This window comes from Phacochoerus africanus, chromosome 4, assembly GCF_016906955.1.
Source record: "Phacochoerus africanus isolate WHEZ1 chromosome 4, ROS_Pafr_v1, whole genome shotgun sequence".
NCBI lineage: Eukaryota > Metazoa > Chordata > Mammalia > Artiodactyla > Suidae > Phacochoerus > Phacochoerus africanus.
The window spans coordinates 60,319,393-60,334,070 of NC_062547.1; the positions used below are offsets into that span (position 1 = coordinate 60,319,393).

General features: G+C 53.9%; 1 protein-coding gene across 8 annotated transcripts in view; it reads right to left on the minus strand.

Annotated features, from left to right (window-relative positions):
* Nucleotides 1-14,678, minus strand: part of CRTC1 (CREB regulated transcription coactivator 1) — an 83,739-nt gene that overhangs the window by 18,773 nt on the left and 50,288 nt on the right. For 5 of the 8 annotated variants that reach the window (XM_047776518.1, XM_047776521.1, XM_047776517.1 and 2 more), the window contains exons 2-7: nt 10,787-10,903; nt 9,549-9,596; nt 7,897-8,034; nt 6,793-6,854; nt 5,108-5,202; nt 2,548-2,633 (exon numbers count right to left, since the gene is read on the minus strand). In XM_047776518.1, the coding sequence (XP_047632474.1) occupies nt 2,548-2,633; nt 5,108-5,202; nt 6,793-6,854; nt 7,897-8,034; nt 9,549-9,596; nt 10,787-10,903 (546 nt within the window). The remainder of the gene's footprint in view (nt 1-2,547; nt 2,634-5,107; nt 5,203-6,792; nt 6,855-7,896; nt 8,035-9,548; nt 9,597-10,786; nt 10,904-14,678) is intronic. The other 3 variants (XM_047776520.1, XM_047776519.1, XM_047776515.1) reach the window with 1 other exon arrangement.

Sequence of the window (14,678 nt, forward strand, 5' to 3'; positions counted from 1 at the left end):
CAGGGCTCGGCTGTGTACATGCTCCCTTCTTCCTCTCTGCCTCTTAGGCCCTCAGGCAGACACTCCTGGCTGATGTGTTCTTTAGGGATTATCACACAGGAACGTGGACACACCGGTGCAAGGCTAGGCCCACTTCCTGTGCACATACCAGGTGGTGGGGGGAGGCCCAACTGGCAGGGCTTGTGGAGCCCAAAGTGGGGGAGGGGCAGGCAGGTGACCAGCAGGCGTTAAGCCCTGCAGGGAATGCCAGAGGAATGGGTTCCTACTTGGCCATGGGCTCCTTAATTCCGTGAGTAAACACCTGGTTCATTACCAGATTTTTTGCAAAGCACTTTGATGATGACTTTTTCTAAAGAGTCTTTTCAAAAGCATTCCACGAACATTATGGGATCTTAACGGATTTCTAAACAGTATTAAAATTCACCCCTCCCACCCTACCCGCAAGAAGTCCACAGGAATTCCTTTATTGACATCCTCACGGATGCATTGTTTGGCCCTGCAGTTTAAAAGGAGTCTCACCAAGATGCTGGGCTCTGCCGTCTTCTTCTCACTCCCAGGAGTGTTTCCCTCCCCAGAGTTAGGATGCTTGCCATCTGAGCTTTCTTTAGGGCAGCACCACATGTGGCACGCACAGGGACCCTGCTGTCCTTACTGACACACCTCTCTGCAACTAGATGTTTCAGCTGCTTTTTGACTTGGGGGTGTTAGAATTTTTAAGTTTTTCCCCAACTCTGAAAAGTATATGTGTTCCTTGTGCAAAACTGGAATATACAGAAAGGGATTAAAAGGCCAACAGTGCTGGCCACACCAGTCACGCAAGGTGACACACCCACTCATGTCTCCTTCTCCCGGGACCTGGTCCTGCACACCCAGGGATCTGTGGGCATCTGTGGTTTGTGCATTTCTAAACATCTTTATCCTCTTTCCATATAACAGTTTTATCACAAGTATCTTTCATGCCTTTGAAATTCCTTCAAAGATCCTAACTCAATAAACACAGAGCTTTCCACACAAGGGACTGAGGACAATTTCCTTATAAATCTCCTACTGTCCAACATTCAAGTTGTTTCCAATTGATTTTAAAAGCTCTGAACACACGCCTTTGGGGAACATAGCTCTGTTTGCTAATTCATCATCTTCCTCTGAATTCCCCGGGGATGGGCAACTAGTGTTGCTGCCCCTTTCACAGCAACCTGACCACCAGAGGGTTTCTTTTCTTTTCTTTTTTTAACTTTCAAAACCACTTCAGTGTTAAATGCACTTTTGGTTATATTCAAATTCTTTGAAATTTGTACTCATGGCACAAATTCCATCTTATCCCTAGACGTTTTTGTAGGTTGAACTTGAGAAACTTGTTTCTGGACCTGAAAACAATAGAGAAATCACCAATCCAACTGGGAGTTCCAAGCAGACTCTGTACTCTAATAAAAGCTGCAATTTTTGTGCAAATGAATGGAAATTATGTTTAAGGGTGATGATAAACAATGATAATTACCCAATACCGTGGGTCTAGTAGAATGATCACAGGCTAAGAATTAGGAGGTATAATGGTTCTAAACCCTAAGAATCCTTACAACCTTGGGCAAATCACTCAATATGCCTGGATTCCATTTCTCTCTTTTTAATTGGATATAACTGGCATATAATATTAGTTTCATGTATGCAACATAATGATCTGATATTTGTATATATCACAGTGATCACCATAATATGTCTAGTTAATAGATACCGTCCATCCCTACACATAAAAAAATGGAACAGAGAGTTCCCACTGTGGCGCAACGGGATCAGCAGCATCCTGGGAGCTCTGGAATGAGGGTTTGATCCCCGGTCCAGCACAGTGGGTTAAGGATCAGCATTGCTGCAGCTGCAGCTTAGGACGAGACTGCAGCTCGGATCTGATCCCTGGCCTGGGAGCTCCACGTGCCACAGGGAAGCCAAAACAGAAAAAAAGAAAATGGCGTGCTTTGTGAATATGCACCGGGGCCATACTACTTTTCCCTACATCATTCCAATCTTAGTATGTATGCTGCCAAAGTGAATATGGGTTTTAATTCTTTTTTTTTTTTTTTTTTGCTTTTTAGGGCTGTATCCACGGCACATGGAAGTTCCCAGGCTAAGGGTCTAATAGAGATAAAGCTACCGGCCTACGCCACAGCCACAGCAATGCGGGATCCGAGCCGCATCTTCAACCTACACCACAGCTCATGGCAGCACCAGATCCTTAACCCACTGAGTGAGGCCAGGGATCGAACCCGCATCCTCATGGATCCTAGTTGGGTCTGTTAACTGCTGAGCCAGGAAGGGAACTCCCAGGTTTTAATTCTTCACATGGTTTTCACCAGTGTAACAGACCTGCCATTAGTGTTCAATAAGCTTATGTGACTGGTCAAAAGAGAATGAGGTTCAGGCTTCAGGGACAGTGATACTCCCCCAATGTGCTATTTTGCCATTTTTATCTGAGTTGTGCTAAAAAAAAAAAGAAAAGAAAAGAAAAAAAAAGATCACAAAAGAAAACAGCTTTTGAACAATCCCCTAGGCTCTTACCTTCTTGGTGTCCCAAGCTTGCTTAGAAAGGTTCTTGTCCGTCTCCGATGTGGTCTCCTCCATTCCCGGGACTGTTAATAGTAAGACTGGGGTGGGGTGGGTTTGGAGGAGAAGGAGAAGCAGAAAAGGAATCTTTGCAGCTGTGTGGCGGCACCAGGAGGGCACTTCCCTGACATACAGAGTCATGACTGATATGAATGTAACCACCCAACAGTAACTTCTGGGGACTGCACTAAAGTACAAAAGTTTCATTAAAAAGAAAAAAAAGGATGCAAACTATTGCCTTTGAAATGGATAAGCAATGAGACCCTGCTATGGAGCACTGGGAACTATGTCTAGTCACTCACGACAGAGCATGATAATGGGAGAAAAAAGAATGTATACATGTAACTGCGACTAGGTCACCCTGATGTACAGCAGAAAATCGACAGAACACTGTAGGCAAGCTATAATGGAAAAAGTAAAAATCATTATAAAATAATAAAAAAAAAAGAAGAAGAAAGAAAGAAAAGTAAAAAAGAAGGTCAGAGAATCTGTGATTTAAAAAGGAGCAAAAGCGAAAGTTCTGGAGCTAAGGACTGTGTGTCGACTCTGCCTCTCACATACCCTACTCTGGCCTTGGAGGCCTCAGTCTGCAAAGAGCCAAGAATTTCTCCTGCCTCTCTGAGTGGCTGCTTTGCCCCGAGTGCCCCACTTGTGGGCCTGTGGATACCTGGCCACCCCTTGGGTCAACACTCAGAGGCTGGGCCCGTCTGGGTAGCTCAACATGGGCTGACATTGACCCACCCATGGTAGCTATGGCCCCATGAGTTGGCGGCAACTCGAACCAGCCCCAGAGGATGAAAGGATGGGAGAGAAGGTCTCGGGCACTGGAGGGGCATTATTCAAGGCCCTGGAAAGAGCTATGCCTTAAGACCTCTTTCCTTAAACCTTTTAGTTCGAGTGAGATTAAACATTTTCCGCAGGAGACCCTATTTCTTTACGCTTGTTGAAAGTTCAGTTTTTCACCTGCAATAGCGCCATTATGAACATAGCCAGATGGGTTCATTTCTTCTTCTTGCCACTCAGACTGGGAGATGGGAGGGCAGCCAGGCTAACCCTGATTTGTTACTGCCTGGGCCCCTCCTAGAGGAAGAGGGAGAGGTGATGTATTTCCCTCCCCCACCCCAAGGCCAACTGGACTCTGGGTTGCCAGGGGTCCTTCCATGGTCACAGAGAGTCCCTGGGGATGGCAATGCCCACTGGCTCACCCTAAAAGCCCCATGTCCCCCAGCACCCTCTGAACTGCCCCCAGCATCAGGAACAGGAGAGAAGTGCCAGGTCCACCCTCATCGCCCCTAGGCATCTGGAATCTCTGCTTTTATTACAGAGACAGCTCCTTCTGCCATCTTGCTTTTGCTGCCTCATGAGCTGGGATCTCAGGAAGAACACATGAGGAGAGCCCCTGCCCACCAAGGGGTGAAGTTTTGATTGATCATCCTTCTTCTATCAGCAGAACCTCTGGGCCTCTCGTGTACATGATTAATTCTCTGGTTTCAGTGTCTTGGAGAAGATCAGGCCCGTGTGGGATTTCCTTGAGCTGGCCTCACAGCACCACACTCCCCTCTCTGGATGACATGCCCCAGTGTTTTGTTTTGTTTTGTCTTTTGTCTTTTTAGAGCCGCACCCGTGGCACATGGAGGTTCCCAGGCTAGGGGTCCAATCAGAGCTGTAGCTGCCAGCCTATGCCACAGCCACAGCAGTGCCAGATCCGAGCTGCGTCTGCGACCCACATCACAGCTCACAGCAGCGCCGGATCCTTAACCCACTGAGTGAGGCCAGGGATCAAACCCACAACCTATTGTTCCTAGTCAGATTCGTTTCTGCTGCACCACGACAGGAACTCTGACAATGCCCCATTTTTTAAGATGCCATGTACCTTCCTGGAAGGTCCCGGGGATGCTGCCTCCACACCTGGATCCAAAGAAGGACTGGGGGACTGGGCACAGATCTGCCCCAGCTGTAGGGGTGTGTGCATGACCTAGTTGGAAAGGAGGCTCTGGGAAAGAGTTAGGAAACAGTTTCTTTTCCACCACCATAGCCAGAATGGGCTCAGGGGCTGTAGACCCCAAGAGGGTTCGGCATATCAGAACTGAGAAACAATCCAGTGTCAAGGCCTGGATCAAACCGTACCTGAAGCCAAACATCTAGCCCTAACTGTTGGTCATGAGCTGATAAACACACCTTTTGCATGGGCCTGCTGCTCCCAACATCTGAAGGAATCTGTAAGGCCCTCCAGACTACATGACCATACTTTCAATCCATGAACAGAGGCCAAATGTGAGTTTGCAGGGACTCTCTCTCTCTCTGCCTAGAAAACTCCTACACACTTCTCAAAATCCAACTCAAGTAGTGTCATCTCTGAACGTTTCCCTAAACCCTTCCCTTTGGAAGACATCATCTGCTGAGTTTTTCTTCTCAGGCCTGTCCACCCATGAGTTTGTGGCCTCTGGGAATACAGCAGCCACCCACTGGAGACTTGCTTGATCCTAGGAAAGACGCCCGTGCGCCCTGCTAATACCTCTTTTCTGGTGCGTGTCCTGGGACCCACCCGTAAAGGGCTCTGGCTGGGTGGGCGTCATTGTGCTCTGGTGCAGGGCAGAGTCAGAATTGGTCCTGGGGAGAGAAGAGAGACAGTGAGCTTCGACCCCAAAGAGGGTGAAGGAATAGTCCTGGCCCCGCTCTCTCTGGGACATGCCCAATGGGACAGGATGGCAGTCACGGGTCGTTTTTGTGAGCGGCTGTACCTCAGCAGAACTCTAAAGAACCGTAAGGGGACTGGTTTTTGTCTTCAAAGGCTGCAGCAGAAACGTCCCTCTGTTCCTAACCAGCCCCTGCCCATCCCTGCCTCTTTGATGGGCTTCTCAGCTTTAGGGAAAGGGTGGTGCTTCCCCACTGAAACTCTCCAGAGAGAGGGCCTGACAGCCCCACAGTGGCCCAGCCTTGAGGGTACGAGCCCATCATGGAGTCCCCTACTGGTAACAAATGGCCAGCGGGGGGTTCTTGCTCCATCCAGCCCAGGCCAGGAGCCTGGAAGAGGTTCCACTCTCTGCACCAGTAACACAATCTCCTCCCCCACCCCCCGGGCTGAAGGTTCCCGGAAAAACCCCTCAGTTGCCTAGGAAACCAGGGGCAGCCACAGGGAGCTGGGCAGACATGCAAAGGGCAGGTCCAGCTGCACAGCCAATTTGAGAATGAGAGTAAAAGCCATATGCACTCAACAGGGACGTCCCAGAGAGTGATGAGGAGCAAATTTGGCTCAAGGACAGGAACAGGTTATAAAGTACCAGGCCGCCTCTGACCCTGGGGCCAGCTAAGCAGCAAGAAGCCAGGAGGAGCCTGGTACCCCACTAGCTGTGTGTCCGTGAGCAAGTGTTCTAAGCTCTCTGTGCTCTTTCTTATGAGATGAGGACAACAGCACACAATCCACAAAGCTCTGTGTGTCTTACATCAGTTAAGATACGTCATGCCAGTTGAAATGGGACCTGATATATGAATATGGGCTTCAAGGGTATTTATATATGTTATTGAATTATATATTTTATGTAGTTTAATACACACACACGTATTTTTTAACAGCCTGCTTATTTTAGCCTTTGTTAACTGAAATCACCCATGTATACTCTTTTGCATATGTGTGGTAAAATAAATGGAACATAAAATTTGCCTTTATAATCATTTTTAAGTGTACAATTCCATGTCACTAAGTACATTCACACTGGTGTGCAACTGTCACCTGCGTCATTATAGGTATTTATATTAACTACACTATTGTCATTATTTTAGATCTTTTTAGATGATGGCACTATGGGTTTTTATCTTTTTATGTATTTTCCTAATCTTCTAGTAATAAATATATAATACTTTTCCAATCGTATTGTCTATGGCTGTTAAGACTGTGGGAAACCAATCATAATAGAGCACAAAATGAAAAAAGGTAAGCCACAACACTGAATATTCCATACAATCCCAATTTTGTTTAAAAAAGAAAAAAAGATCATAAATAGAGGAGAAAAAAATTCCTGGAAGACCCCTAAACTGTGACTTCATTGTTACAGGGATAGAACTGATTTCTAGAAACTTCTGGATGCTTCTTAGTTTTGTCATTTTTCAGTGACTGCGTTATCAGTTTCCCAAGCACGACCAGGATGAAAGCACAATTTTGTTTCCAATGAGAGGGCTAGGGGTTAGCTCTGGGTCACTGACCTTCTCCAGCTGGTGTCCGCAGGTGGTGAGAGGTACACGGTCCCGTATGGGCAGCTGTCTGAGTGAGCATGCATTAAGGGGTCAGTGCTGTCAGTTCAGGCCCTGCCCTGAGCACGAGGAACCCTGCACTGGCCAGCCGGAGTAGCCAGGCTGCTGGGAGCCTGCAAACAGCTGGGGCCTCGGGGCGGAGGCCTTTCCTGCCTGGCTGCAAGCAGCCTCCAGGGTACAGCCCTTCCACCTAGCACTCAGCACTCACCCCCCGCAAGTGCACGTGCGGGCTGCACCCCTTCCAAGAAGGGCCTCAGCCATGAAACGGGGGTCCGTGGTGGGGGAGGGGCTGTGGAGAGTCTAGTTCAACTGACCCCGGTCTTGACTCTTAATTCTGGGCCGACGGGTCAGCTCTCAGGGCCTGAGGGCTTGGTCTGGGGCCCAGCCGGTCAGGCTTCCCCAGCCCTTGGAAATGCAAACCAGGAGAAAATAAGCTTATCTGTTCTAGGGAGCCAGGGACCCCAGAAGCAGCCACTCAGATTCTAGTGGTGGGGGAACTTGGCTGGCCAAGGGCAGCCAAGTCGGGGGAGGGGGGCGGGATTTCTGACAATGTCTCTGCTTGGCTGAGGTGCAAAGGCAAATTTTGTGTCCTCAGATCAAGCCTCCCTCTGATCTGTCTGGGTTTGGCTCAGATTCCCCTCAGTCTGGGTTTGGCTCAGATTCCCCTCAGTCCTGCTGCCTGGGCTCAGCTGCCCTCCATACAGTCCCTAGAGGGGTCCACCACCATGGCCCTCATGAGGGGGTGCCCTGCTCACAGCCTTCCAGGGTCCCAGCCAGGCATCTGAGCACAATGTGGTTCAGTGGCCACTACTGTGCCATTGTTCCCTGTGCTTCCTTAGCCCTCACCTGGCTGAGGTTCCTCAGCTGCCTCCTCCAGGAAGCCCTCAGGGGTTGCCATGTAACTACACTCCCTCTTAGTGCTGCCCGACAGCCCTGGAGAATTAAAGTGGCCCTGATTCCATTCCAGAGCTGGCTGGCAGCAAGCAACTCTATCAGCTGGATGAAGCAGTCCCTACCCACCCCCACCCCAGCCCACATCCCCTGGGAAAAGGATATCTGCCTTCCATGTTTATCCACTGACAGGGGCCGGCGATGTGGGGAGCCGAGCCGGCCACGCTCCCGGTACACTCTGTCCACTAGCCCATGATGCCGGGTAGTTCGGCTGGTGTCCAGGCCCGAGGACTGGAAGGGTGTCTGGGAGCAGGGAGGAGACCAATGTGGAGAGGGAGGAGAGGAAAAGATAGAAAAAAGAAAGGAATCCAAACCACGGTTATCAGCTGTGGCCAGGATCTGACCTCAGGGCCCCCCCACCATCCCCTCCCCACCCAGTCCCTGAGATACCCTCGGCTACTCCAGACGAGCTTCTTTCCCTCCTGCAGCCCCTGCCCTCAGAACGCTGTGGGGGTGGCAGCGAGCCAGGGGTCCCAGGCACCAGGGCAGCAGGAGTGCAGTGCAGCCGGCATGCACGGGCCAGGCAGAGCGGCGCAAGCTCGGGGCCCGGTGCCGGCTGAGGTGCCAGGGATGCAAACGGCCGGAGCACCCCCGCAAGGCTTGCCAGGTGCAGTCAGACCTCCGCCCTCTCTCTCTGGGCCTGGCCGGCCTCCTCTCTCCCCACCTACGTCATCCCTGGAGGGGCCTGCCAAGAGACAGCCCCGGGGCTTCCAGCCCAGGACGTCAAGGGGCCCACCTGGCCAAGTGCTGGCTCCCTGGAGGCTCCCTGTTGAGCCTGGGGCTGGTCTTGATTGAGACTCAGCCCCTCTTGCCCTCCCCCATGGCCTTGTCCCAGCACCACCGAGAGCCAGGTGCAGGCGCTTTCTGGAGCCCTAGCCCAGGGCTTGGCTGGACAGGCTCCCTTCCAGCACCTGGGAATGGCATGAAGCCCCTGACCAGACTCTGCTCCCACTCCTGGCTCCATGTTCCTGGGGCCCCTGGGAGCCTGCTCTCCGCCTGCCCTGGCGCCATGGGGTCCCTCACCATCTGAATGGGGCAAGACTGACAGCTTTAGCTAGCTCTGGGTGCAGCTGGTCCCCATACCCGGCCATCTGGCCCTTACGCCCTCCTGTCTTCTCTGGGCGGCCAGGCAAAAGGCAATTTCCTCCGGAAGACCGCCACTGGCTGGCTCACTGTTCTCCTCCACCCATCCGAACAATTCAGCTAGCATTCAGGGCTGGCTGCTCTCCTTGGCATCTGGGGACCCCTGTCTCTCTCTGACCCAGCAAAGACCCTGCCAGCTTGGGTCTTTCCACGATTTTGCCTCCAAAAGCTGTGGGTCTGGGAGACAGTGGAGACTGAGGGAGGGTAGGAACCTCGCCGTCCAGGCACAGACACCAAGAGGACAGGGGTCATTCATCACCTCCCAGAGATGCCTGGAAGCCCGGAGGAGAAACTGAGGTGGCGGAAGCAGAGCCAGAGGCAGAGAGAAGCTCAGGCCCAGCCACAGCCCTGCTCGCCAGGCCAAGTCTGGGATCCTCGCACACGCATGTGTGCGTGTGTCACAGGAACGAACCATGCAGCGCTGGTGTGCATGCTCGGATCTCCAGGGCAGGGGTCTCTTGACACAACCACGTGCACTTCCCCAGAAAGAGGGGGTGCAGAGTAGATATGTTTCCATTTGGCAGACGGGTCAACTCTCCTGCTGGGCCACAGGGATGCCCAGCGCCCGTGCACGTGCCGGGAATGCCGTGGCCTCAGCCCAGGGGCTCATTTACCAGAGAGACAGGAGCCGCTGCCAGAGCCTCCCCCAGAAATCCGCTGGGCTGAAAAATGCAAAGAACCGAGACTTTGAGACACTCCTGCCTCACCCGGCCCCCCAGTGGGAAGCCCAATAGGACCCCGTGCACCCTCGGACAGGGGCCCAAGGCAGAGCCCAGCTTCCTTGAGCAGGGAGGGAATGGGGAAGCAGAGGAAGGGGAGAGCCAGGGAGGAGAGGAGAAAGGCCCCACCAGGAAGGGTCCTGACAAAGAGGTCAGGCCTCGGGAGCAGACCAGGATCGGCATGACAGCCTCAGGCCTCTGCTCTGAGGAGGAGGCCACCTGGGGAGGGCTGTGCGCCAAGGGACCCAGGGGATTCAGAGCTGAGCAGGCAGGACCCTGAGCCAGCCTGGAGGACCTGGGCTGGTGCCCTGCCACATCCTAGTAGCAGTGCAGGAGGAGTACGAGCTGGGAAGTGATTGGGGTGGGTGGGTGGGGGACTGAGCTCCCTGTGGGACTGACCCAGCTCCACCTGGCCTGTCAACACGGTAACGGATGTTGCTATTTCTGGGGCTCTGTCCCAGCAACAGGACAGGTGTGTGGCTGTCCAATGGACCTGTTCCTGCAGAGCACAGACATCGTACTGGGGGTGGCCCAGCTCCTGGACTCAGCTGGCCCCCATTTCTACCTGCAGACCAGGCTCGGAGAACATGGCCTGGAGGAAAAGGCTGGCCCTGCATTGGCCGGGGCAGTGGGCCTTATCTCTTCTTATTTATGATAAGGACGTCCTCGGCAGCTATGCGGCCTGCGGGAGCTGCGCTGTGTGGGTCTCTGCCAAGAAACGTTTGCAGACAAGTGGGGTCAGGCCGCGGGGCCTCCTTCTGAGAATTGCTGGGCTTGCGGATTAGTGAAGCAGGACGGAGCCAAGCCCCAGAGGCCCTGAGCGGTTCCCGCTGCCGCACAGCCGGCCAACAGGTGTAGCGGCTGCCGAAACACTCACAGCCAGACCTCAGCCTTGCTGCGGGGTCTGCTGACAGGGGATGGGATGGGGGCGGGGGGGGGGGAGTGCGGATCCGGGTGGGGCCTGGCCAGGCCATCCCAGGGGAAGCAAAGAAGTAGGCGGTGGCGGCAATCGTCTGGTGACCCCAGCTGTTCACAGGCTGTCATGCTCGCTCACTTGCTCTGTGGCCAGGATGGGACCCAGACTGCAACACGCCCCAGGTGGGAGGTGGGATGGGGGAGAAATGGGGGCTCACCTGGAAGGGCAGATCCACAGTGCCGCTCCCAATCTGGTTCACGTTGGGCAGGGACCCGCCGTAGTACTGGCCACGGCTTGGGCCCAGCTGTAGGTACTGGGACTTTTGGAGCTGGAGCTGCAAGAGAGAAGCCAGCAGCTATGGCGGGGGCAGAGGGCCCCAAGCTGTGGGGTCAGTGGCACCAGTCACAGAGGACGTGGGTCCCCCTCATGATTCAGATTCTTGAAGGAGCCACAAGTCTTTCCACCAAAGGCAGCACAATGAGAAACCCAAGATGCCCCAGGTGGCCCTCCCTGGGCTGGGAAACTTGCCCTGGGGGTGCTGTCTCCAGGAACTTGAGGGAGCTTTGCTGGCTGACTCGGACAGTTTGTGAATAAGCAAGAGTATCAAGCAGACCTGGAACCTATGCAGGAGGCCCCTCACCCACCCGAGGGAGCCATTTCTTATCACGCCAAAGGCTGCGTTCCTGGGGCTCGGGCCAGAGGCTGCGAATTTACGCCTGGACGTGGGAGAAATTGTCTTTCCAATGGCCTGAATCGGAGGGGCCAGCTCAGAAGTGCAGCGCTGGCTTTCAAAGTGCAGCATGTACCATTCCTCAGGCAGTGCACACCGACTGACCGATTCTGCCAGACCCCACCTTGGCTCTAAGGGGTCTTGCCCAAGCCCTCAGGCTCCCCTGCCCGTCCCGCTAACTTCACCCATGGGAGAGCCTTCATCTGGGCGGGCCACATCCCTGCACAATCCTCGCCCTTCACTTGCCAGGGGATATGTCCCTCTGTGCCAGGCCTCAGAACCAGGAGCCTGGGGCTCCCTGACCGGCCACGGCTGTCTCAGAGCCTCTTCTCACCAGAGTAGTGATTCCTCTTTGTCAAAAATGGCAGATGCTCCTGACCGACCTGACACCACCCTTGGTCCTCGGGGCCACAGGCCCACAAGGCCTGTCAAGCTGCCCTGGGACGTGGGCGCTGTGCTGGAGGGGCAGTAGCCGGGCACTCAGGGAGGGGTGGGTGTCCACTCAGGCCGGCTGGGGCGGTTGCTAGGGTCGACACTGTATACACAACAAGACCGGCTCACGTTCCCTCACAAACAGCTCCTGGCAGCACTCCGTTCGCTGGCCGCCCACGCCGCCCCACTCTCCCACGCCAGCCCTGGCTTCCTGGGGGGCCTCGGACACCGGAGGGGGAAGTGAAGCTCAGGAACTGGCTGCTTGCCCGGCCGAGTACCTCACCCAGGTAAACAGCTGTTTCCTGAGAACTGCAGTGGAGCTGGGAGGGAAATTGACCTTGCTCCGTTCCTGCACGGGCAGTTCTCAGGCGTCTGCGGGGCCTGGCCCAGGGTCTGTCTCCAATGACTGGAGAGGCTCACCGTGAACACCCCGCCATGTCTCTCTCTCCAGTCACATGAGATGAAATAGGCCGGTTCCCAGCCAGGAGGGCGGGGGAGGAGGGAGGGGACAGCCTGGGCACAGGATGCCTTGGACTTGAGACCCACCCCTATGCCCTTCTGGTGCCTGAGCCATGTGGCAGGAACCTGCACTGTGTCTGCCTCTCAAGTACCATGTGGCCCTGGAGGGCTAGAGCCCTCTCTGGGACTCGGTTTTCCCCTCCCTAGAATAGCTTATCCAGGAAAGTATTTGTGCAAACACCAGGCATATGATACAGGAAGTGATCGCACCACATGTGTTTGTTTGTTGTTGTTGTTGTTTTGTCACGCTGGCGGCACACGGGACGTTCCCAGGCTAGGGATCAGACCTGTGCCACAGCAGTGACCCGAGCCACAGCAATAACAACATCAGATCCTTAACCCACTGAGCCACCAGAGAACTCCCACACACATTTCTGTCACAGGCTAAACTGTCAGCTCTGGAAACCCTGGCATCCATCTCTCTGTACGGTTGCCATGTTCCAGGCCAGAGGGAGCCTGGACTGGGGACTGACAGCATGATCACAGCTTGTGTGCTACTGCAACCCTGGCCCTCCCAGGCTCCATCTCTGTCAGAGCCTTTCTTTCCTGTGATTCCCCCACCACCACCCACTTTGCTACAGGAATGCCAGGCTTTGTGGCACAGCCTCTGGAGGGGACCAGCATGGGGCCCCAATCTTCCTTAGGTGGACCCCAGGCTCATCCTTGGTTGCATGCGGGGCTGTGGAGGAAAGAGTTAACCTGGCCCAAGGCAGTTTGACCTTTGCCCCCAGCTCCTGGAAAGCTCTAGGAGAGTCTTGCCTAGTCTTTGTTTGCCTGGGGCCTTGGCTCAAACGGGGTATCTATGCCAACAGTGTGATTGAGAGTGGGGTCTCAGGCCAGTGTGTTACCAGCTCGCCCTCTGCGGAGGCTGGAGCTGGCAGTCAGCCGAATCTGCATGGTGAACCCCAGCAAAAACCCCGGACACCAAGGCTAGGAGAGCATCCCTAGGTGCTGGTCCTGGGAGAAGCAAGTACTGCCCATGTGACTCCACGGAGAAAGGATAACCAGCGACTCTGTGTCAAGAGTTTTCAGTGACTTCTAAGTCCTTCTAGTGAACTGTCGAGCTGAATGTGGTCTTGGGAACCCTCAAATTCTGCAAGGAGTGTCAAATGTGGAGGTAGTAAGTCTTAGGGTACCCGCTAACTTTGCAGGTGCTCACTGCCACCCCAGGCCTGGCCACAAAACCCCAGCAGTAGGGTCCTAGGGCCACGAAGTGCCAGCCTGGACTCCACTCACAGACATGCTGCCTCAGAGGGACCACAAGGAGGGCAACAGAGTGACAATACTGGGCAGGGTCTTACAAGCTGCTGGATACGGAAGCTCATGCCTCCTTCTGCTGTCAAGCCATAGTCCCCCACACATCTGTCCACCCACCAGTCCTCACTCTGTGCCCCCTTGATGGCACTTCCCATCCTGCCCTGTCCCCAACCTCTCACCATAATAAGCATGGCATCTGAGCTAGGGCCTAATACTCAGCAGCATCTGCTGGTAGAACCAAGGAGGGTATGGACACCAGTGAGTGAATGAATGAATGAATGAATCAATGAATCAATGAACACCACTGTTCCCACCCTCAGAAGTTGACTTTCACAAGCCAGGTGAGAGTCCCACTTGAGGCCATTCAGAAACTCTGAGGACACTGACACAACTCCCAACGCCCTAAAGAGGCTTGGGCCTCCCCTTCACCTTGCTCCGTCCTCATGGGTTTTGGCAGAGGAGGGAGCAGACAGGACAGTGTAGCCTAGACAAGGCCATAATGTGCTAGATGCTAGAAGTTACCCACTGGCATAGGGGAGCTGCAGGCTATCTACCCATAGGCCATAAGCAAGTTCCCTCTTGCTTATGGCCTGTGTGTAGATAGCCTGGGGTCCAAGTCTAGGCTCCCTGACAGTGACAGTGAACCCCACTTCAGATTCTGAGGGCCTGGGCTGAGGGTGGGCAGGTGCCTGAGTCACCCATGTTTTTACTGTGGTCTCCCTGCTCTCTGCTCCCCCTATTCCTTATTCTCTCCGGCCACCTGACCTCAAAGTATCCTGAGTTTGGACTTCCCACTGTGGTTCAGCAGGTTAAGAACCCAACTGGTATCCATGAGGATGCGGGTTCCATCCCTGGACTTGCTCAGTGGTTTAAGGATCCAGGGTTGCTGCAAGCTGTGGTGGAGGTCATGGATGCGGCTTGGATCTGGTGGTGTTATGACTGTGGCATAGACCAGCGGCTATACCTCCAATTCGACCCCTAGCCTGGGAACTTCCATGTGCTGCAGGTGCGGCCCTAAAAAGAAAAAAAAAAAAAATGACATGAAGTTCTTATTGTGGCACAACGGATCAACAGCATCTCTGCAGAGCCAGGATGCAGGTTAGATTCCCGCCTGGCACATTGGGCCAGCATTGCTGCAGCTGCAGCATAGGTCACAACAGTGGCTCAGAAC